General features: G+C 37.2%; 3 protein-coding genes across 5 annotated transcripts; 1 reads left to right on the forward strand and 2 right to left on the reverse strand.

Moving 5' to 3' along the window:
* Window positions 1-5,747: 5,747 nt before the first annotated feature.
* Window positions 5,748-7,160, reverse strand: acyp1 (acylphosphatase 1, erythrocyte (common) type). Its single transcript, XM_066642455.1, has 3 exons — window positions 7,019-7,160; window positions 6,216-6,305; window positions 5,748-6,115 (listed from the first exon to the last, which is right to left on the reverse strand). Exons 1-3 carry the CDS (start codon window positions 7,070-7,072, stop codon window positions 5,900-5,902), a joined length of 360 nt encoding a protein of 119 aa, XP_066498552.1. The 5' UTR covers window positions 7,073-7,160; the 3' UTR covers window positions 5,748-5,899.
* A 1,608-nt stretch (window positions 7,161-8,768) lies between these two features.
* Window positions 8,769-11,222, forward strand: zc2hc1c (zinc finger, C2HC-type containing 1C). Of its 2 annotated transcripts, XM_066641843.1 has the most exons (3): window positions 8,769-8,828; window positions 9,093-10,703; window positions 10,914-11,222. In XM_066641843.1, the coding sequence occupies exons 2-3, from the start codon at window positions 9,099-9,101 to the stop codon at window positions 11,145-11,147; spliced, it is 1,839 nt and encodes a 612-aa protein (XP_066497940.1). In that variant the 5' UTR covers window positions 8,769-8,828; window positions 9,093-9,098; the 3' UTR covers window positions 11,148-11,222. The 2 variants fall into 2 exon arrangements, with proteins under 2 accessions (XP_066497940.1, XP_066497932.1); XM_066641835.1 differs by lacking the exon at window positions 8,769-8,828 and having other exon boundaries at window positions 8,839-10,703.
* A 292-nt stretch (window positions 11,223-11,514) lies between these two features.
* Window positions 11,515-24,825, reverse strand: LOC136693940 (serine/threonine-protein kinase Nek9). Of its 2 annotated transcripts, XM_066667206.1 has the most exons (24): window positions 24,544-24,823; window positions 20,850-21,060; window positions 20,191-20,368; window positions 20,004-20,059; window positions 19,818-19,888; window positions 19,360-19,465; window positions 19,014-19,145; window positions 18,822-18,932; window positions 18,643-18,707; window positions 18,461-18,511; window positions 18,063-18,255; window positions 17,097-17,241; window positions 16,772-16,972; window positions 16,635-16,681; window positions 16,173-16,334; window positions 15,894-16,002; window positions 15,532-15,693; window positions 15,277-15,444; window positions 15,097-15,156; window positions 14,752-14,936; window positions 14,454-14,615; window positions 14,188-14,310; window positions 13,999-14,052; window positions 11,515-13,044 (listed from the first exon to the last, which is right to left on the reverse strand). In XM_066667206.1, the coding sequence occupies exons 2-24, from the start codon at window positions 21,027-21,029 to the stop codon at window positions 12,928-12,930; spliced, it is 2,838 nt and encodes a 945-aa protein (XP_066523303.1). In that variant the 5' UTR covers window positions 21,030-21,060; window positions 24,544-24,823; the 3' UTR covers window positions 11,515-12,927. The 2 variants fall into 2 exon arrangements, with proteins under 2 accessions (XP_066523303.1, XP_066523314.1); XM_066667217.1 differs by lacking the exons at window positions 11,515-13,044; window positions 13,999-14,052 and having other exon boundaries at window positions 15,097-15,119; window positions 24,544-24,825.
* Window positions 24,826-24,903: the final 78 nt, after the last annotated feature.

Below are 24,903 nucleotides of genomic sequence, written 5' to 3' on the forward strand. Positions count from 1 at the left end.
GCGCTGTGAGGTCATCAGAGTCTTTGTAACAGCCTCGCGGTGGAGAAAAGGTGAACGCTGGGAGTTGAATATTGATGCTGCGTTATTGGCTTTGAGCAGCTGTCGATTGTCTCTTTATCTTTGCACAGGCTTTGAGTTATTTCAAACATACACCTTTTATCATCAAATCATATTTCAGTCAGTCGATCTCTCTCTCTCTCTCTCTCTCTCTTTATTGATTGCATCGGTCAAGTCGATGCAAATGCAGAAGAAAGGCCGACCCTGCAGCCCCTCCACTGCGCTGAATCTAATTGCTGTTCTGCCCCCCCCCCCCCCACCCCTTCACTCCCTCACGCTCTCACGCCCCTGCAGTGACGCAACGGCGTCCGACAGGAAGCTTTCACCATATAAGGACACTGACGTACTGGGATTCCATTTTTGAGCTGAAAACTTAAAAGTTCATCCCCCAGTATCTTCTGCTTTTCCAAGAAGGACTGCCTTATTGTGTTAAATCATCACGAAGTTCAACTAATTTTTGTATTTATTGTATATTCTTCTTCTATGCTTTTCTTTCGTTTGACTTTATTTTATTTTATTATTTCATTATCTTACTGTTTTTATTACATTTATTTATAGCTTACAGTTTCAGTATAATATCCTGGACACTGTATATCTCCTTTCTAATATTATTTTATTATTATTATTATTTTAATTGAATAAAATCAAATAGATAGATGAGCTGAGCTCAGGCCTGAGCTTTTTAGATACACCACAGTTATGTTTATTAGAGCAGGGGTTGGAAGAGGCTATAAATAGATTTAAGCAATAATGGCGGGTCATAATGTTAGAGGAGACACTTCACAATAGTTCACACACTGAAGCCTTATATTAGAGAGCCCTTTCACTACTACAGCAAAAAAATAATCAAACGTGACATGTCAAAAACATAGCACTTTTTAGAACTTAATAATCAAAATTTCAGCATTGTTTTTCAGTTACGTAATCTAAGAAAACATCCATTTCACCATTAAAAAAGTCTTAAAAAGTCTTAACCCACCCCAGGAAATACCTCATTTTACAGGGTTTTGTTTCTGACACTGGTTTAAATGATATGATTTGAGGTTTACCATAAATATATAGAATATACAGAATGCAGCTAGTTCACATCCATGCCTGTATCATAATAACATAATGGTAGGATTCAAATCTATATTTTAAGTTAATAGTGTACATTCATTTGTTTATTGGGTGTGTTTGCATAGAGGACCTACCCAGCTTTACTGACCTGGTATTATATATGGAGAAGAACATTTTTATATTTGTGCAGAAATGTTAGACATGGTGCTGCTGCAGATAGTGTTTCTGCAACACAATTCTAGGGTCCTTGGTTCAATCCTCCACCTCGGGCCACTGTATGTGAAGAGTTTGATGTATTCTCTCCAGGTTGTGTTGCTTTCGTGTTGCAGGTGCTCTGGCCAAAAAACCCATATTGGTAGGTGTAGGCTAACAGACATTGTCCAGAGGTGTCTGTGATATCTTGTGATACACTAGCACCCTGTCTTCCTTGTGCACAGTGATCCACATTCTCTTAAAACTGTCACAGTGCTGGTATATACACAGTATACAGTACCTTAATGTAGGGAACGTATTTGAATAATATTCTTTAAGAATTGCAGACTGCAAAGTTGTGCTGATTTCATAAACTTTATCTCCAGGACTTATATTATGTTCTTTAATTTTACCCAGTTCTATAATGAAAGTTTACACATTTCCCAGTGTCCACGTGGGTTTCCTCTGGGGGCTCCGGTTTCCTCCCACGCTCCAAAAACACACGTTGGTAGGTGGATTGGCGACTCTAAAGTGTCCGTAGGTGTGCATCCTCCAGGGTGTGTTCCTGCCTTGCGCCCAGTGATTCCGGGTAGGCTCCAGACCCACCGTGACCCTGAACTGGATAAGCGCTTACAGACAATGAATGAATGAATAAGTAGTGGAGAGACTCTTTACTTAAGAAACGTTTGAGGAACTCATCCCTCCGTACTGGTGGGCATTTGAGCCTAGATCTACTCACTTACATGTGCCAGTTTTGTGCAAAATGACTAAACAGAATATTATGCTTATTAAGGTCTAGCTGCTCTAGAGTTCAGATACTTTTAGTCCTTCAAGATCTTTACCTTTGTAAAAATGTGATAGTTTATTGCCAATAACTATGTTAATGAATATGTTAGAACAGTCCAACAGACAGACAGTAATGACCTATCTAATGAGGTGGTCTGTTAGAATGTTTGAAGTAGTTTTGGTGTGAAAAACAAGCTGTTTTGTGATGCCACGCTGAAGGGCTCAACACCACAGCAAATTTGATCACAGTGCGATTGGCCTTTGAGGGGTGCCATATTTGTTTTTGTTTTTTTACAAAAAACTCCTGATGCAGGCATGATGTGTTTGTTGGGTGTTTGAAGGTGGACTCTACACTCTACCTCTCAGTATGGGAGGAAGACAACATGACACCCTGGCCCACTAGTGATGACTCAGGGAGCAGCAGTTACAGTAGATTATTTGTTTCATGCTGTGCGCTTGGCAGTTGTGTTGCTCACAGCGATGGCAGGGCTTTAGTCTGAATTCCCAGGAAGGCATTGTTTGGAAGCATTGTTGCTCTTTAAGAACCTCTGTTATTGTTTCCACTGGTGGAAGAAGAGAAAAAGCTTTGTTATTTCTCACACGCTGTGCACAATCTGACTTGTTCTGCACAGCTCCACATTGTAATAGCAAAAAAACAGCTGCTTTCCCAGAACAGGATTCAACTTAGTCTTGGACTAAATTATAACACTAATCTGAATACACATATATATCTACATAAGAATAATATATACAGATCAAATCAATATATAGTATTCAATAGTTTTACATTATGTACTATCTTACACCTCTATTATAAGATCTTTCAGGAAGACGAAATCATTCATTCATTCAATCTCTGTAACCGCTTATCCAATTCAGGGTTGCAGTGGGTCCAGAACCTACCTGGAATCATTGGGTGCAAGGCAGGAACACACCCTGGAGGGGGCGCCAGTTGCCACAGGGCAACACAGACACACATTCACTCACACCTACGGACACTTTTGAGTCGCCAATCCACCTACCAACGTGTGTTTTTGGAGTGTGGGAGGAAACCGGAGCACCCGGAGGAAACCCACGCAGACACAGGGAGAACACACCAACTCCTCACAGACAGTCACCCGGAGCGGGAATCGAACCCACAACCTCCAGGTCCCTGGAGTGTGACTGTGTGACTGCAACACTACCTGCTGCGCCACCGTGCCGCCCTAAGACAAAATCAGAGTCTCATTTTTGTGATTGTTCTTGACGATTAAGATCTTCACCAGGTGGCCACAGATGAATGCAGTTATATTATTTCCGACTGGCCTCCAGACACGTTGTTTTAAAAGATGCTAATCTCCACATAGCATGAATATAACTGGCACAATTAAACTGATAATGAAGAAACAAAAAAGAGGATCAATAAAGTTGCATTCTCATCTTCAGAAGGAGAGGTTAATATTTGTAAGCTTTCATTATAGAACTGTGTCAAAGTAAAGAAAATAATATAAGTCCTGGAGATGGGGTGCGTGAAATAAACACAACTTAATCTAAAGTTGATATAGAATATCATACCATTATGCTTCCTAACTACCCATATTGAATATGTCCCCTTGACAGTACCACAATAGTGACATCAAAAGATAACTTTAGTTATTTTAGAGTTTTTGACTGTGTAAATTTAATGCAACTGCAGGTTTTTTGCACAAAACAATTGTTTTCTCAAGACATTATCAATGAAGTGAAAGTAAATTCAACGATTTGCCACGGCAGCAGAAGACTGTGACATGTTTGAGGTTTGCCTGGAGAGCAAATCTTCCATGCATGAGTATTTTTCCTTCTACACGCGCCCCCAGCAGCAGCAGCGGCTATGATACAGAAGACGAGCCAAAAAGTGCAAGTGCTTCACTAAATGGACGTGGTATTATGCATAGTGCAAGGTTCCATATGGGTGGCTGGAATTGTTGAGCCTTTAAAAAAAAAAAGTAGTGTACAAAACGTGCAGCCAGGCTTGGATTTGGAAGGAGAGAGGTGGAGGGGGGAACAGTCATTTCCTGGAATGTTTGGCTCTCTCACAATAAGTCTTTTCATTCTGGGGTCTAGGTACTGGGAGGGTCCCAGACCAGCTGGTCAATTTAGACATGAAACATGGCGTGGAAGCTAAGAATTATGAAGAGGTAAGTATCTGCTGCAAGTATGTGCCAAAATTAACCTTGAGCTGAAATCAAGGAAATGGACCTACCAAACAGCAATAAATAAACGATCCGAGATGAGAATTTCAAGGTCATTACACAGTGCTGTATTAATTAGAATCAGAGATTTTAATGGGTTAACCCTCCATTGGAAACAATTCTTTCAGATGCGCATGCTACAGGTACATTACAGCTCCTATCGATATAGTGTAATCTAGTCTTATGCAACTTGATTTTACATAGGTACTGTAAGAACGACAACGTTGAAATAATAATAAACTTCTGCAAAGGGAGTGTACGTCTGAGACCTGGATCTGTTGTAAATGACATTGCCAGTGTGAAAAAAGGGAGATGAAAAAATGGTATGTTGAGTTATATGACACTTTGAAAGTGGAAAGCATAATTTATCATAATATTAATACAGCTCACATGGTGGTCCAGAATCTGAGATTGTTGCTGTACAGTTGGGCAATGCTGAATTTTAAATGTCTGTCAGTGAGAACGAGTCCCGGAATGGTTACATTCTTATTGGCCTCATACTTCATACTGTACGGACTGTGCACTGGTTACAGAAGGTTTAGTGCTGTAGTCTAGTAGTCTTTCCTTCATATGAACCAGTAAAAGAACAAGCTGTCAGTCAGAAGGTTCACAGTTAATCTGCGGCGAACCCATGTTTGGACTTTCTCAATCATAAAAAAAGCATCAGTGTATTTACCAATTGGCAAAGCCAAGACAAACCGAGGAAAAACTGCAGCTACTGAAAGAAATACTCTAATATATACCATATTTTTCTTCAGAGCAAAGATAGGGACCCAAAGTTCTTCTAATAGTCAAATGTTGTCCTACAAATTTGCGTACAAGTGCCCATGCATAGCTAAATAAAAACCTATTTAATTAAATAATATTACACGATAGAATATTTTCTAATTGTCATTTTATATTTTAAAATGATGTGTACATGCCCATTTATATAAATCGACCAAAACATTTAAAATCTTGTTAAAGTAACTAATGTTGAAAACCAAGCTCGTTTTTGGCTTCTCCTGGGTATTTACTTGTTTGGAGATTCTTTGTTTCAGCACTGACCGATGTCTTCAGTTTGGCTTTTCATTTCATATTTAAAACATTATTTTATATAAAGGTAAATCCATTCCACTTTCATCTCTGAACATGAATGTAGTGTAAATTTGAGGCTAATTAAAAGAACACATTTGGCCTTAGAGACTTACAAAATAACAGAACAAAAATGTACCTGTACAGTACCGTTTCTTCTGAGTTTGAAGAAAACCTCTAAGGATTTTTCAAATTTGTGCCACAATAGACCGCCCCACACATTCCCTTAAATTGGAAAATAAAATGTCACCAGTCAAAATGACAAATGGTTCTGCCATATTACACTCAATTAGATGATGTAATTACTGGAAGAAACATTTCTGTACATAATATTTGGTTGCATGTAAAAATGACAAAGAAATGCACAGTTCAGTATTTTTATTAGTGGGTATAGATACTGAATACCCTAGCACTGTAGGATATTTTAAAAGTAACAGTCAAATAATTTATCTTGAATATCTAAAAAGAATTATAACAACTTGGAAGCAGTCACAGCACAATGTTGTTCATTACTGTGTTTATTAGTGAGCCACTCTAAAGTCCTTGAAATCAAGGCTGTCAATTGTCTTCTCATTACTGAATTCTGCTTTTGTTATTCGTGACTGAGGACTCCCAGTGGTTTTAAGCCACTCCTGCATCTTTTTGACTTTCGAGGCTGGTCCTTGTAGCTGCCCTTGCACAGTTCCAGCCTGAGTGTTCTGGACCCATCCAACCAGGCCAAGCTTCTTCCCTTCTGACTGAAAGCGCACACACACGCACACAGTGTATATACATTCAGGACAGACACACTAAAAAAATTACATGCAAGAATGTATAAACAGACCACTTTGACCTCACCTGAGTGTATTTTCTAAAGAACACACCTTGGACCCTCCCATAGACTTCGTAATCCAATGACATAAGTTCCTCTTTGGACATTGTTATGGTCTGAACAGAACACACATTTTCAGTGTTTAATATTATTTTCAGGTTTCAGGGAAAAAGACACAAGAGATCAATGTATTTTCAGTAATATCTGTAGCTAATCAGGTGATATTGGTTACAAAGATGTCACCAAAAACATAGATAATAAACAATAAAGGAGCTACACTGTTAAGGACTGAACTGAATTGAGGGCTCTAAAACACTCTGAATTTTAGCCAGAAATAGAAATACTTAAATACATTCAATTATGATTTTTAAAACAGTGTTTTGTTATTCTGCAGTGGCAAATAGCGAGTCCACATTTAGTTTCACAGTTGGATAAATCTCACTGCTCGTGGTCTGAGTGAAATTAATAGTCGATAGTTGGTGCCATGTTGTTTATATTTAGGCTCGACACCAGCAAAATCAAACGGGTGCTCACAAACATAGCGTTACATTAAGGCATTAGCATAGCTGGCTAGCACGCTAACGTAAAAACATAGCTCATTGGAATGTCTCGATATCGGTACAGAACGCCCACTTACAGAAATACAACTAAACCTACAGAACGAAAACAACCCAACAAAAATTATAATGGGACAAATAACAGGCCACAGCAAGCGACACTGCGTTTCAATGAAAGCAGTTTCTCCTGTTTGGTAAACAAGTCTCTCAGAACGATACCAGCCAACACATCTTCAGACACACAGATAGAGATGCTGAAAACGTATATGCACCTTCAAGAGTAATAAATAAACCGAGAGCGTCTGAAACAGGACTGTTTTGTTCATAGGTACCAGACACGGCCCCTCATGCGGCTCCGACTCCTTTCATAATTGGTTCAAGCAAAGATGATTCACTTACAAACCGACACGTTGAAATGGCTCTTTTAGGAGAACCGAACACTAGTTGATATATCTATTTAAACGATTCCTATCCGCTCTTGTTTCTAACCACTCAAAACACATTTCTGTTCATTAAAGGTACATGTTTAGTAACTATTATTAAAACAAATATTCCCTAAGAAAAGCTTAAATATAATGGCGTTAATAACTCCTGGCAAAACCAGTATTTGTAAATAGGAAGCTACAGTTACTTAACAATAAGTCTTTTTTTAGCATTAAGAAACGGCCTGCACCAGCCCAGGCAGTGAGTTACACTTTCTTTTTTGTTCCACCTTGATTTGAATACCGTGTGCAATGTGACATAAGTCATTAACACCATGTCTTAAATCACGTCATCATACACAATTCAGCCATGGTTTTTAAACCAAAACGTAACCCATTTGTTTTTTAATTACAACCTAAGCCTCTTTAACACATGCACAGTAACTCAGAAACTTTCTGGACTTTACCTGGATGAGCTGTATATTTGAACAGATAAATAGCATTTCTACCAGACTTCTTATTTCCGGTGCTACAGTACAAAGTCGGGGGAGTCCATGTGTGAACTGAGTTCAGAAGGTTCAGGAGAATCACAGTGAATTCATGCCCTGTCTCCTGCACTAAAACATGCAGAATAATTTCTTTTGTTAGAAGATGACAGAAAATATCCAGCTGTGCACTACATTTGTAAGAGGGCAACTCCAGCAAAAATCCACACCTGATGTCCCACAGTTCATTACTGAAAACTGCTGAAGCCCCCCTTTTTGCACATGCCCTATCTGCTGCCACTACAACTCTGAAAATAAGAGCTGAGCGTTCTAATTATGAAAACCTCTGTATTAGATACATCACTGTATGAACCTTTCATGTGTTTATTTAAAAAGACCTATCACAGACTTACGCTTCATACACACCTTAGCCTTGGACTCATTACTTCAGGTTCTTTGGTAACAAGGTAAATGTTTGTAACAAATTGATGTGAATGAGTGATGTTCACCAGTTTTCAGCCTATACACAGCGTTCATGATTTCACCATTACTGGTGTTGTGGGTTCAAGTCCCGCTCCAGGTGACTGTGAGGAGTTTGGTGTGTTCTCCCCGTGTCCTCCGGGTTTCCTCCGGTTTACTCGCATGGTCCAAAAACACACATTGGTAGGTGGATTGGCGACTCAAATGTGTTCAAAGGTGTGAGTGAACGTGTGAGTGTGTGTGGCCCTACGAAGGACTAGCGCCACCCCCAAGGTTTGTTCCCGTCTTGCACCCAATGATTCTGGGTAGGCTCCAGACCCACCGTGATCCTGAACTGTATAAATGAATGTTTAACGTTATAATTGTTTTTCTGTTTTGTAGAGGTGAAGAGGTAATATTAGCTTTATAACTGAATCCTTTATGTGGGCTAATACAATAGCTTTGAATAGTGTTTTACATGTGGCCTAATACACAATTACTGATCAAGTGCAGTTTAAGTGCCGAAAGTGTCGACTCTTAAGAGCAGAGTCGAATTATCTGATTCATTGAAAGGGCCGGAGAGCCCTTCACTCTCACCGACCAATCAGCAAGCGAATGAAGTATCACGTTTGTTTTCTTGTATCCAGGCGACGAGTGTCAACAAACAAGCTCAGCGTAAAGACAGAGATATCAGATGAGGAGAAAAGACAGTTCTGGTGAGTTTTAAAGCAGTTCAGTGACTGTTAGACAATAGTGACCAAGAGAAAAGTGCACTAGAATACAGTCATTCTAACATAAGCCAGTTAAATAACCAGGGCAGTGCACGCCTGTTTTTTTCTAGTTCCAGAGAGAAAGACATTTATTGTCATAATTAGATATATAGGGTGCTATATAGTATTTTTACAACATATATGTATAGAGTCAGTATGCCACGAGTGCAAATGATGAATCAACCTGAATCTGTACATGTGCCTTTGGAGAGAGAGATGATGCCGGATACACTGCCATCACTGTGGAGAGAAGACATGTTGGCACAGAAAGCCTCATCCTTATGTTCTACATCAGACCTCAACAAGGCAAGCGACAGAGAAAGACAGATTTCCTATGGCAAAAACAGGCAAAATCCAGACTTGGTCCAGAGGAGGTTCAACTCCGCCACGTCCAGGCGCAGAATGGACTCAGAAGACAAAGCTAGTGACATTTTCAAGGAAAAATGTGAAGTGGAAAATCTTTTTCCTATGAAGGCTGTGTGCCACAAGAGGGCATTTAACCTGAACAACTGCCAACCAAATAATTACTTTTTTACGCAAAAGGACCTAAAGGGACTTGATTATCTGGAGAGAGACAGAGGAAAGGGTAAACAGACCAGTAACAAGAGACAGGAGAAACAGTATCTGAGTAAATTTGAGCTTTCAGATACTTTATCCTACGAGCCATCATGGAAAAGAGATGAGACTTATGGCAAATCATCCCGTACATATCAGCCAACATATAAGGATCAGTATGGACGTGCTATAAATGAAAGTCAGTTGACAGAAGAGATACACAGAAAGGAAGTAATACTACAAGAAAAGCTGTTAAAGACTGTAGAACATATGAGAAAAACTCAGCAGGGGAATGGATCCAGGGACAAAGTCAAAAGAGAGGAGAGGAATAAGGACACAAGAGGTGAAAATGCGTTGTTCTTTCCTGAAAAAGAGGAACGGGACTGGAGAAGCACCAAAGAAAGAGAAAGGACCATAGGAGACAGAAAAGATGAAGGGCAAAGAGAGAGAGCCCGAAACTCAGAGAGGAGCAACAGAGATGACAGAGAAAGATGGGGGAACCACAAGATGGAGACAGAGGAGAGTTATAGAGAGAGGAGGAGAGAAGGAATAGAATGGGAGGACAGTAAAAGAAATACTCAGAGTTGGGACAATTATGGAGAAATTACAACCTGGGAAAGAGCAAGAGAAGTCAAAGACAAAATCAAAAGAGAAAGAGCAACAGAAAGAGCCAGAAATGAAATGAGAGAATGGGATATTAAATTGGGAAATGTGAGAGACTGTAAAGAAAAGGAGAGAGTGAATTATATAGAAAGGAGGAGTGAAAGGGTAAAACCTGACAAGTTTGTGGAGCAGAAATATCAGGATGAACAATGGGACGGAATGGACTCATTCAAGTCATATTCACAAACAAAAATATTCTCCAAGCATGACACGACCAATGGGCTTACTGCTGATCGGCACCCGACCCAAGAAAGACTGCTGTGGCAACATCAAATGATGGTAGAAAGGGAAACAAAAGGTGACATCAGAACAAGTGAACAGCCCACTGAAAGAGCTCACCAATCTCCTCCACTCAGCCAGAAGTATACTGGCCTCCGGCATGTGGAATTAAGCCCAGAGAAGGGGTCCGACGCTCATGTCCAACTTGTGCCCTGTAACATATGTCAAAGATGCTTTACTAATGACCGTCTCGAGAGGCATAGCAGAGTTTGTGAGAAACAGCAGCAGTCGAAACGTAAAGTCTTTGACTCAGCACATTTCAGGGCAAAGGGCACAGACCTAGAGGCGTTCATGAAGACAAACAGCCGGCCTATGTCTCCAGAGGTAAGATCATACTGTTCACTTGCTAGATACATTTTTGTTAACTTCTTAGTTCATCATTTACCAAATGAAATGTTATTACAATGCCTTGCCAGAGAGTCTTTGGGGTTTTTCCTCCATGAATCCATCCAAATATGGTTGTTTTGTGAATGTTAAAGATACTAGGGCATTTACATTAACCTAAAAGATTTCCTTATGATTTTATATTCTTAGGTCAAAAAGAACAACTGGCGTCAGAAACATGAGGCATTTATTCACAATATGCGCCAAGCTCGTGCTCCTGCACCAGGTGGTTTGCAGCCCCAGGCAAACGCCGATGTAAATCCAGATTATATAAGCTGTCCCCACTGTGGCAGACGCTTTGCTCCTGGTCCAGCAGAGAGACACATTCCAAAGTGTCAGACCATCAAGAGCAGACCTCCACCTCCTCCTAGGCATCGCCGCTGAACATGGGGGCAGGATTATGTTTTACTAAATTTGAATAATTTTCAGCTGTGTTGTATTCATTATCACTGCCAATAAAAGAGTGAATACATGAATAATTGTTTTTTTTAATGTTGTAGTCCCTGAAACCTGTTAGCTGGATATACTCACCTAATCTGCATGGATAGTTATTGTCAGTGTGAGCATTTGCAGATGCCAGTGTCATTAACACTTTTCAATCTTCAACATGATTTACCTCATTTTCCTTTTAACCTGGTATTATCAACATAAACAGTGGAGTGTTAATCAGCATATTATTTTAAATATTTACTATCATAAAGCAAGTATGTATAGAGAATGAGGCAATTAATTACACATTATATTCCTCATAGATATTTTTTATTTATTCATGCAATGCAATACTCTCCTTCAAGTGAGAGCAGTTACATGTGGAATACATACACCCAGTAAGTACTGTCCCCAATTCTATAGCTGAGCAACCTTGTAGAAAAATAACTTACAGTGAAAACAAGACTGAAAAATGTTTTTGAGCCCGCATCGCTTAAGAAATTAACAAGGCACTTAACTCAGTGTATTATAGCTGCTTTCTGGTTTAAGGGCTTTAGGTAACCATTTAATCTCTACTGGTGAGATTACTGCTTTTAATTACTAAACAGAGTACACAAATACAGCTTAAAGTTGCATCCATTTTGTATGCATCCATCAAAAAAGAAAACCATACAAAATGTGACAATACAAATTGGTAAACAACATACACAAAACACACTAACAGTCTTTGGTTTCACTTACTCTATTACACCGTATTCAAATAGGTGTAAATGACTCTGGTAATAAAATATATATATTTATATTAAAAAAACAAACAAACAAACAAAAAAAAAACACAGGAGCCCAAGCAGGGAAAAAAACTTATTTTTAGATCATGCATTGTACTGGAGAATGGGTTTGTTTTGTCTGAAGATACTTTGATATTTATTCCAATAAAAATATGAATTCTAAAATTCCGTAATAAAAAGACACTAGGGAATACAATCCCAGAAAATCTAGAAACATCAGTAGTTTGTACATTCTTCCATGTTTATAAATCATATATGGTCTACAAAACTATTTCACATACATTAGCACAAAACAAAGCAAACTTCTGAATTCAGTGTCCCATTAGTTATGCTAAGCTATTATGAGAGAGGCTATTAAACATTTTCACCTTTCCAGGTTTTGTTGTATCATTATAAATGCAAGTGAGTCCATTGGCCATTTAACACAAATGAAAGAAACATTAATAAAAGCACATTCTCCACACTGTGATTAGGCGATTTTGGTGTAGAAACCAATACTGTAAACAATATTGGCAGTGTTTTGACACTTTAAATAGCTTAAAGCTTGGTAAGAACAATATTTTATGCTGTGCACTACACCACATCACCACAGCATAAGGAAACTTGATAAAATAAAGTCAAGACTTGTTACATTCTAAAGAGCAAACGTGTATTATCTATAGCAAAATATCTATACTGTTGTATGGCACAAATAATAAGAGGAATGTAATGACCTATGTTGTCACTATAAAAAGAGTAGTCTTTGGTTAACTAGAGGCGGCAAAAATATATTGCGACTGAGAAAACAATTCTCATTATTTTATGGTAGTGAAGACCAAAGGACTAACATTTCAGCAACATACTTTCACCAGTTCATTCACTGAGGATTCAAGGCATGCCTTGACCAGCAATGTGTTACTCTGGATATTAACTATTGTAATTTATTGTTCGAGCAAAAACTCTCCCACTCATTCATCAGAGAAAACGCTTGATTCGTGATTGTTGTTTGCACAATTACCAGCTCCTAATCGGAGGTCTTGAATAGCTCTCCAAAGCTTCTCATTCTCTTCAAGTTGATCTTTGTACTGAGAAAAACAGGAGAAAAAATGATTACATGCTAAATTTGCTACATATTAAATCTGTTTGGTACATGCAGTGACTGGGAATAATTTCAAGAGATGTGAGAACACAGCAATCACTCTGACTTTGACACTGAAGTCAAAACTCTTACTTCTGTGGTTCATGCAAAACGTGACCTTTTATGTCTACGTCTGTGCATGTGTACACTATTTTATAGTTTGAGCACATTTGAACCCAGACAGCTATTTCAGCATTTGTGGAGAGTAGGGCTGGGTGATATGGACAAAAAAATCATATGCCGATATATTTTAGCTGAATACGATATTTAGTCGATATACGATACGATATAATATACGTGGGGAGAAATAATGTGAGAAAATGTTTTATAAACATTTTAGATACAGAACATTCAGTTTTATGTGTTATATCAAACATCATTCAAATGAAAATCAAACGTCCATGTTTAAATATACGTTTACAAAGGATTTCACTCTGTGCCTTAACTGTTCCCCATGAGTGTACATTTTGGAAAATGCATGAAAAAAAATCAGTTGTAAAGCAAATCTTTTTTTTTTAAAAAAAACACATTCTCACACTAAATTTGGGACCTTGACATGAATAAATCCACAGAAAACTAATAAATTAAATAAGTTTGAGGCAAATAATTTGCAATTTCAAAAAGCTAAAACATGTCCATCCTGTCCTAGTGTTTATATGTATATATTATTTACATTATATTCAATTTCAAACGGAAGCAAATTGTGCAATGAGCCAAATGTTCAAAAGACAGTGGGACGTTTATTTACTTATATTAGGTAGTAATAAGAGCTTATGAGAATACTGTGAAAAAAATTATTTAGAGAACACCACCTATTATTGCAATGAAAAATAAAATGTAAATTTCTTAATAAACTTTACACTCCAACAGTAAAATGCTACAGAATTATTTTACTACTCACTTGTTTCTGTAACAGTTGGATAGAGGATTCTTGTCTTTTCAATATTTCCCGGAGCTGTGAATGAAAGAGTACCTACAGTTTTTAATGGTTTCAGTGCCATAATACTATGTCAAATCAGCAAGATACAAATTATGTCACATGGTACAAGTGGTGCATTTCTGCGTTTATTCCTGTTTATGTAACCTTTACCTGGACAAGTTCACCACTTGCTTGGCAGCAGGTCTGTTGGGTGTTTTGCTGCGAGAGGCTACGTGTCTTGCAGGCTTCGTATTCTAATCCATTGACCCTTTCGTACTCAACACATGCTGTTTCCTTAAAAAAACACACAACATAAGGTAATATTTTACCATGTCATCTATGTGATGATGGAATTAAACTGGACGAATAAAGCAGAATTTACATGTAGAAGAGTGTAAAAGAAGTCAGATTCTGTATTGTTTTATAACAGGTCTTACTATGAGTCCATTCCCATTGGCAGCTACTACTGCAGCTGCCTTTATCTCTTGAAGCTCTTCATACGGGAGCGTAGCACTTTCTGAAAAAGAGGACTCCACAGGTACAGACATGGAATCTCTGGAGCCCTCAGGCATGGGAATGAATTCTGCATCCAGCAGCTCCTGAAGATGAAAGACTGGTGGTGAATTACATTTGGTTAAAAAATACAATGATTTTACCATGTATTTTAAAGACCTCTGCAATGACTGGCAGGTGTCCTAATGAAGCTGTAATTTTATGTTTTGACTAAATGTGTACCTTGCGAAGCCAAGATGGGCAAGAACTCTCACTGGTCTTGCTCTCCATTGAGAAAATAGGAGTCTCCAGACCTCTGTCCTCCAAGTCTGCTTCCACAGTCCCACCCATAATACCGTCTCGCAACTCAAAATCTGAACCCGGCTCAATACCCAGATCCAGAGATGAACTGGAACCCTGACCAATGCCTAACATTTTGGGTGAACACACAGATGCATAAATAAACATAGATGCGTAAAAATAAATATCAAACTACAAAGTCATAAATGAGCATTAAAAGGAAATAACACAACAACAACAAGAAGTCTTCAAAATAAGAAATATAATAATAGCAAAACATTCTCTCACCACTTCCAATAGACAGCCCACTACTGTTGGAACGGATAGTTTTGGAATTTAGCACTTTTTCTGTGAAATGCATAAAAAACAGAGAGGTAGGCTAATAACTTAAAACAATCTTGAACTCTACATGAGTTGCCAATACCTGTAAAAAACATAATTGTAAAATTATTGTTGTTAGCTGATTACCCATAATAAGGATGGTGTGCCAACCCCTGCAGGACAGGTCAGGCACATGGTGAAGAGAACCAAAAATAGGGCGAGGAAGAGCTGGGCAAACCTCAGAGCCGAACCCTCGATCAGCTGGCATACCTAAACGTCCATTTCCTGCATTGCCCCAGGCAAATATCTGATTGTCTGAGGGGAAACAGAGAAATATAATTAAAAATCAGTTTTCTTTACCAAGCCACTTGACTTCAAACGTTTCTATTCTGCATTTCTCACCTTCTGTAGCAGCAATTGTGAATCCATCTCCACAAGACACTTTGGAGACAACCTTTCCACCAAAGGGCCCCAAAAGTAGTTTAACTCCATGATGTTTTTTAAAATCCTTCACACCCAGTTGGCCATATTTATTACAGCCAAAAGTCATGAGACGTCCCCTTTCTGCAGACATACAAACGTACAGTTAAAGTAAGCTATACAGATGATTATACTATGCATTAGTTGTGCAGCAAGCAAGTAATATGATAATGCTTTAATTTCTTATGTTTGCATTGTTTTAATCATGTCTTTTCTTTTATTGAATTTTTTAAATTCTTATTCTTAATTAACTGCTTTTCACTGTTAAGAGAAAAATGATATACCATCTATTGCTGCTGTATGCGTTTTCCCAGGAGCAATGACTTGAATCTTAAAGCGGGCAAGCTGCTTTACTATAGTCAGAGTTGTGGTGTATGGTATCTCCTGATAACCCTAATAAACAAAGATTGTATTTATATATGAACCTTCTGGAACAGATCTAACACACAAGCAAACAAACACACACACACACACAATTCAATTTTGTAGACTGCTAAAGAATTCAATTTAAACCAAATAAACACTATTATAAAAAACACGCAACTTTAAAATACAATCCATACCTCCCCAAAGTGGTTCATGATACCAGTGATGCCTTGATTGAGACCTAGCTTGTTAAATTCATTGTTTCCACAGGCCAAGACTTTCCCAGACTCTGTAAGGAAGAATGTACCATCACTGCCACAAAACACAGAGTCGATACTGGCACCCTTGGGTACTTCCACCTACAGATCACAGATATACGGAAAATCTACAATGAAAAGACAGAACAACAGCAACTCCCATTCACAATCACATTATATTCAGGAAACATAAGAAAAACATCAATAAAAACGACATTTACAAAAAATATCTTAACAGACACCTGAAAATCTTACACAAAGGGGCTCATGGAGTGGCTTCAAAATATTATGGTATACAAGTATGAATTTGAACTAATATGGGTCCAGACGTGGCTCCCAGTCCAGTACAGTCACCACAACAGAAATTACAGACTGGAAGGCTACTGGAAGGTCCATACTCACTAGCATAGGGGAGGAAAAGTCATCTTCACAGTCCAGGCCAAGTCTACCTGCATAAAAGAGGATAACCCATTGTGAATAAAATTTGTTTCTGTCTTAATCACTAATTTTTGGGTGCTGTTAACACCTGTTGTGCTCACCATGTTCTCCACAGCCCCAAGAATAGATGTCTCCACTGTGAGTGAGCACTACCACATGGTTATCACCACAGGACACCTGCCGCACCGGTCGTTCCTCAAAAAATACCAGCAGATTTGGCTCTAGAACCTCCATTCCCAACTCATTCTCCACCCCAATACAGCCATAATAGTCTGAGCCAAACATATACATTTGGTCTTCATCTGGAGAAAACAAATATAATTGAGCTTTACTAAGTTATCATATCTGAAATTAGACATTTGAAGGCTTTTATCACACATGTAAAATACTGGCAGTAACAAAAAACAGCTTTTGACTCCTGCTCACCAGTCACACAAGCAGTGAAGTCTCCTCCACAAGCAACCTGCCGGATAGCCTTCCCCTGCAGACGCTCCACTTTGCGTGGTTGTCGGTATGAGGCCTGATCCCCATGGCCAAGCTGACCCACCATCTTAGCACCGCCTTGCACACTCTATACAGGATATAAACCATAACACAAAGACACCACACTTTCATATAATAGCAGTCATTTAAGAGGACAGCACCAAAAGGTTGACAATACAGGATAAAATCAATCCTGCCATTCTCATAAAAAATACCATCCTGTCCTAAATGACATTGTAAATAGTGTCATGTAGGACATAATCAAAACATGCACATCATTCCTATTACACTACCAAATTATTTATTTAGAGACATATGAACAATCTTAAAATTATGTTTAAAAACAACCTACTGCTACTGTCTCCATGAAAAGCATGTGCCAAACAGGATGAGATTACAAAGGTATAATCCGAACAGATCACTGAAGTACTGCTGCTGATAACTTATAGTTATCTTATAATTACTTATAATTACAGAAAACTTATAATTAAACTCTAGTTTAATTTTCCCTTATATAAATATAATAGACTAAATGCCAAGTCTATCAATTAAATACATGTATTAAAACTGTACATTTGATTCACTGATGTGGGTAATTTTTAATCTGTATCATCTCTAATGCAAGAGAAGGATCTTTGTTTGTTGTAAAAGTTTCCAGCTAACAACAAAATTTGCTTTATGCTTCATCGATTTGTAATTGGAATAAATAGATGAAATCACAAAAATTTCAAATGCAGACAATAAATTAAATCAGTGCTTAAATATGTTTTATCTTGTGATTATATAATCATTTATTACTGAACAAAATCTTTCTTGTTTGAGCAGTTATTTGGTATAAAATAGATTTAAATATACACAAAAGAAGACTAGATTTTTAAGTGTAGACTGAGAGGTAAGAAAGATTCTTACAGCCCAGGTGTAAAGCTCTTTCTCCACAGTAACCACAGCAAAATGTGTTTCCCCTGAACACACTTGCTGAGCACTGTTGCCGCCCTTAAACATATCCAGCTTTTGAGGTGTGAACTTTCCACCTCCCCAGAAATACACCTCCCTTGAGCGAGTGGTCACTACAGCAACTGGTGTCTCTGATACTGTACTCAACCTTAAAAATCAGACAGATGACAGAGAAAATATAACTTTCACAAAATAGTTCTCTAATATACCAGAGCAACAAAGTTAATATAAGTAGAGGTCTAAAAAGACTGGGTTGAAATAGACTTGCATTACCTTTTAGCTTAACTCATAGTTCTAGCAGAAAATATAAACGTTAAAGCACCTGCAACAATAAGAAAATCCCTTCTACTTACTTGGGTTTTCTGATTGCTGAATTGAGACCAGCCACACGATCCTCCAACACTCTGCAAGCAAAGGTGATTTAGGCTTTTTGGGTGGTTGTGATTTTAACTCTGACCTACTAACTTACTATCTCATATATGTCTCCGTCAGTGAGTGTACTAACACTCTTTATTCCTCCTAATTTAAAACTCACTGTTTTACATTAGAGATGATGGGCTGGTCAAGAATCTGGTCAGCAGCAGGTCTTTTCTCTGGATCCTGTAACACAAACAGGTATATTTTCATTGCATTTGCATTAAGCTATGGTGTATCTTACATGCCTAATTACTGTAAATAAGCCAGTAAAGGTGATTTAGAATTTTACATACTCACCTGATCTAAACATGCATAGACTATCTTGATTATCTCAGCTGAATAAATATCAGAATTCACCTCCATAGTCCAATTACCCTGGACTATCTTCACGCACAGGTTCAAAGGATTCTGAAAGTTCAAAATGTAAAATAAGCACTGCTGCTTCACTGACTTTTAAACGTACTCAACAGTAGATGGAAAAATTAATACCGTTGCATCAAAGGTCCTTGTGAGTGTCAAAAGCTCATATAGGACACAACCCATGGCCCAGATGTCTGACTTAAAGTTGTATTTCACTCCCTGACAAAGCTCAGGGGACATGTAGTATGGCGTTCCTACACACTGTAAATAAAAGGAAAAATTGGAATAAAGCCGATTCATAAAATGTTCCAGTATTGAGCACTGAAGCATAAAAACAATCATAATCCTTGAAGTCTGGGTTAATGCTTTGATTCAGTCAAGTGTTCATTTAACTTTAAATAAAATAAAAATAGAAAACAGAAGGGGACATTTGTTAAACATTTTTATAAAATGAAAAGCAATTCAAATCACTCACAGTCTCAGCCATTGAATATTGAGAGTGCAGCTTCTTGGCTAAGCCATAGTCTCCGAGTTTTATCAAGTTTGTCTTAGTAAGAAAGATGTTTAATGTTTTGATATCCCTTTGAAAAAGAATAAAAAAAAAAAAAACATCCAAATTAAATTCCCATAACTTTATTACTTATTGTAATTAAATAAAAAAAATGCAGCACATAAGGCAACACGACTAACACTTACAGTAGACAGAGGCAGTGTCCCAACTGTGTATAAACAGAAATACTATATAATATACACTATTTACTAACTATAAAAGTATGAGTTTGGCAGGCTAGTACACAGAACACAGAACATTAACATACTATGCCATTTCTTACTGACTGGACGTGATGAACTGTACTTTATATTTCATACTGAAACACTAGTTAGAATTAGAAAGTGCTCAATAGGGACACGGCTAGATTACTTGCTTCTTACCTGTGTAAGATACCAGCTTTATGAATATGAGCCACAGCTGAGGTAATCTGGTACAAATACCATATGACAACCTTGGAAAAAATATTAACCATGAGAAATAACATACACCAGACTTTCTACGAATTACTTCACATAAATGCATCCTTTTATCAAAAATTTAAAAACAATATAAATTTGAAATAGTACCTCCTCTGTGAAAAGCTTCCCCTTCTGTTGATTAATTTTGTCATAAAGATTTCCACCTGAACAAAAAAACACATTACTAGTATGCATAATATTTGCTTTTTTTAAGAGTGGACTTCTGCATGATTATTCTGAAACAAAAAGCAAAACAAACAAACAAACAAACAAACAAACAAAAAAGTTTTCTAACCATTGCAGTACTCCAGCTCAATCAGGAGGGTGTTCTTGTCTAAGAAATGGTTAAAATATGCTATGATGTTGTGATGCTGTAGAATGGATAGGATGCTGATTTCATTCATGACATCTCTGCGCTTTTTATCAGAGAGATTATTTAGATCAATCTCTTTCCAAACCACCAGCGAATTATCCTGAGGACAAAAGGGCCATGGTTATATCATTGACATCTTTGTTAAACAGTTTATTGTGATTAACTATCACCACAAACAAATACTGACTAGAGGAGCAACTGAAACACTGTGGACCAGCATATTATAACAAGCCCAAATCAGCCCCATGAACATAAACATTTAATGGGCCAATATTTAAAAAATTCTTATGTTTTATTTTTTCCCCCGAGGTCCACTCATGACATTAAATAATTGTCTTTAGGGCAAAAAGTAAGATTTGGTTTCAGAAGACCCAAATGCGCTTTGAGTGAATCCTACACTCACACTGGTATTTCTAAATTCAGTGAGTATTAAAAAGGGGTTGGGTTTGTCAGGTAAACAAACAGATTCACTCAGAGAAATATAAAGAGGTATAAAATCTTTCACATTTCCAGGTCCAATTTTTATTCGCCACATAAATACTACAAGAGCTTGCACAGTTGAAGATGAGATTAGCGCCTACCTCTGTTCGTCTGTATAAAGTGGCTTCGCCAAATGCTCCTTTACCCAAAACTCGAATAGGAATGTAGTGCAATTTTTCCTCTTCGTTAATCAATGTGCCGGATGCATGTGAGCCACTGACAGATTCACATCCTGAGTCTGAGAGTGATGCGTAGTGCCTCTCATAGTCTTCCAGTGACATTTTCTTGACAGTCGTGTAGTTGTTTATGATTCTGGCAATGAGAAAATATCAGAAAAATATACATATATATAAAAGCACTGCTGCCAGTTGTTAATTTTAGTTGGGCAGCTAAACATAATACTTGTTAAGGTCTGAGGTCTAATTACTCTTTAAATTAAAAATGAAATAGTAAGGATATTTTACATAAATAAATTTAATCTGAAATAATCCTGAAATTGAAATATGGTAAAAACACATCTCTGTTAATTAAAATCCTACATTCAGAAGTTATTCCCAAAGAACCCTGTAACTCTGCAATATGGCATGCATTTGGGGCCAATATTGTCTTAATTCTAACGCCTGGACATGTAAAAATATTAGGGCTTCAACAACTAATTGATTAAAATCGATTGTTAAAATAGTTTGCAACTAATTTAATAATCGATTAGTTGGGTCTAAGTTATTATACACATGTACAGTTGCTACACGTGACGAACTCTGGAAGAAGTATTTGAAAAATGGCGGACGCCGTCATAGCAGAGGATAATGTTAGCACAAGCAGAGAGAAAAATGTACGACCCAAGTCATCAAATATATGGGAACACTTTATATTAATGCCTTCAAGGAACAGCGTTAGGTGCAAAATGTGCACAGCTGATCTTGCATGGCACAGCAGCACAATATCACTGCATGAGCATCTGAAAAGGAAGCCTGTTGGAGCTATGTGTGAAAGAGATTAAGTATAGTAAGTTAATTCTACTTTTTCTCTCACTCAATGTTACTAGAGTCTGCTAGAGTAGTTAAACAAGATGTCTCATTTTTAGTAAATTTATATCAAACTTGTATTTAGCGAGTTTTCCGTTCCACCTTAAATGTGGCGGCAGTTACATTCAGAGTTAAAAAAAAATCCAAACATTTTTTAAAATAATATATTTAAAGCCTTTTTCAAGGTCTTTTCTGACTGGCATTGCGTGTTAGTGTTTGAGTATCACAGCCAAGTGTATATTACATTATAAGTGTATATTACATTACATACACTGTGTTAAATATTGATAAATATAAAATTAATGTAAGGGTTGGGTTAATTCTTCATGTAAACACTAATTTTTTATAATGGTAGGTTGTGTGTTCCTTATACAATTACAACATTAGTTCTCTAAAATGTTAAATATCTTAACAATATCTGATCATATGTGTTAGTTGAATTTCCCTTTTATTCTCAGCACATGGCAGCTTCACCCAATATCCATTTATTCATTCATTCATTCATTCATTATCTGTAACCGCTTATCCAATTCAGGGTCGCGGTTCAATATCCATTTATGTAATTTCAATTTGCCTGCATTGTTGTGTGCATTTTAGATCAATAGTTATTAACTTAAAAAAGATGTATGTTCATATCTACACTTTCTCTCTCACCTCAGATAAAAACAGCCCAGCACTGCTGACTATGTTTTGAAGAAGATCTGCACACCACAGCAAGCAGCTGTTCTCACTGATGGTATCCTGAATATGCTAGTAACAGACAGGAAACCAAATTTGGCTTGTCTTCCTTTTTATCCAATTAATAATCTGCAACTAATTATTATTTTGATAATCGATTAATCTGTCAATTATTATTATTTATTTATTTATTTTTTCGATTAATCGATTATCAAAATAATCATTAGTTGCCGCCCTAAAAAATATTACATGTCTATAAGTAAAATATGTACATGTACAGGCAGCAAATTAGCAAAAAATAATTGCGGACTGCACAAGGCTGGCCAGTTCCAGCCATGCTCCGGCAGATGTAGATCTGAGTACAGAGCCATAAAAGCGGATTTCCGTTTTATGTACAGAGATACAATTGTTGGTACCCTTCTGTTAAAGAAAAGGAATATCAGGAAACATGATCATAACAACAGACTTATGTGACGGTACAGGGACCTTTTGTCAATAATTTGTAGGTAGTCTGACCAGAGGAGGATATATAGGTCCCCCCTCCTGAGCTTTGGTTTGATTTGTCTTTACAAAAGATATAATAAAATATAACTAATTGTTATTATGATGATTAATATTTTCTTTCTGACATTTCAAAAGTCTCAGTATTTGCATGGCACACACAGTTCGCTGGTAGGCACAGAGACATGTGATGACAGGTTTACACAGTAAAGCAGTTCAAAAATCTTCACAGGTTGTCAGGAGATATAACTATCATTTGAAGTATACTGCAAAAGAAACAGTAATTGCTGCTGTAGCTGTGGAAGATTATATGCACAAACAGGTACAGTATTACACGCGACTATGGCAGTGTGAGAACCAGATATTTATGCTTCTTTTGATTATGCTACAGGAAGGAAACTACTTGTTATTTACCAAAATAACAATTACCGATCTGGATCACTTTTAGAGTGTTAACAGATGTATTTGCATTACATTTAATATATGCGTCTACATACTGTTTTTGCTTTAGTTTTGTTTTATATTTTAAACTGTATTTTTTTAATTCAATTTATTGCTTATTCAGGGTAATAACCTAAGGGTGTTTAAAATTATAAATTTATATTTATGTCATATTACATTTATCATAATAATCCGACTATAGAATATATCCTACAGATTATAAACAAATAAATCAGCAGATTAATAAAATATTCACGTTCATGTTGCAATTTTATTCAATGTGTAAGTAAATATCGCCATGTACTGGCAGAATGTTGCAACTTTAGTGAAAAGGCCAAGACGTACAATTACGTCTGCGCCCACAAAAAACGCCTATTTGATGTAAAAATATAAAAACACAGAAAAAATATACCTCTGCAGACACAAAAACATGCCATCAACGTACATCAACGCACGCATACTTTACATCTGGACACTAATATTTTTAGAATTAAGACGATTTTGGCCCTAAATGCATGCCATACTGCACCTTCACCTTCATTCATAAGTGCAGATCTATGAATATGTAATTACTCCCGCCTCTATCTCCACCCAAATCTGCAGATTAAAAATAAAACTCCAAGTTGATGGGATTGGTTCCTTAAATTCATGATGTAAGAAACCTCATCTGGCTTATGTCCCCGTTTAAGGGTCACTTGGAGACTGCAGTTTTAAATTTTATATTTGCTCATGACAATGAGCTTCTAGCGTATTACACCATCACGCAGACGTGTTTACAAAGTTAAAAACAACAACAAAAACAAAACATTGACTTTTTTTTACAGGAGGGGGATTTGAAGGTCTCAAATTCACCAGAAACTGCTATGATAACTTTGCAAAGACCTGCATAAAAAACTTGTTAAATGTACAGAAGATATGTGGTTAACTGCTAACTTTTTATCTGAATATCGAAAAATGCTTCAAAAACATAAGTTTAAAATTAGGAGTAAAAAGGCGAAATGGCACCTTGATCGAGGGATCACTAGTAATAATGATTTGTCTATCCAGAAGATAAGCAGTTTAACATAAGTGTATCTTGGCCTCACATCAACACACGGTCATAAATATGGCGTTAGCTCCACTGCTAGCTGAATTACTCAAGTTAACTTACCCTCCCAGCTAAACAAGAGAGTTATAAACACAGAATTGCATATAGATCCTAAAAAAATCCGCTCGAAGTCTGGCGCTGATCTAACGGGAAGATTTCTGTGTAAAAAAAATCACGCATGAACCCAAACTCTACTTGTTAGTTGCAACTGACATGACTGCTTTTCAGTCACGCACTGGTTCTTCACTCTGAAGCAGTCGAAAGGCGTAGCCAGCTCTGGGAGTCGACTCACAAATAGTTCAGTGAATCTTTAGATCAATTTCCAGGCCGGAGCCCGATTTCCTCTACAAAGAATCCTTCTGTACATTATATTATTCAATAACTGTCTACATGCTGAAGTTAACCAATAAGTAGACATATTTC

The sequence above is a fragment of the Hoplias malabaricus genome, chromosome 1 (assembly GCF_029633855.1).
Source record: "Hoplias malabaricus isolate fHopMal1 chromosome 1, fHopMal1.hap1, whole genome shotgun sequence".
Classification (NCBI taxonomy): domain Eukaryota; kingdom Metazoa; phylum Chordata; class Actinopteri; order Characiformes; family Erythrinidae; genus Hoplias; species Hoplias malabaricus.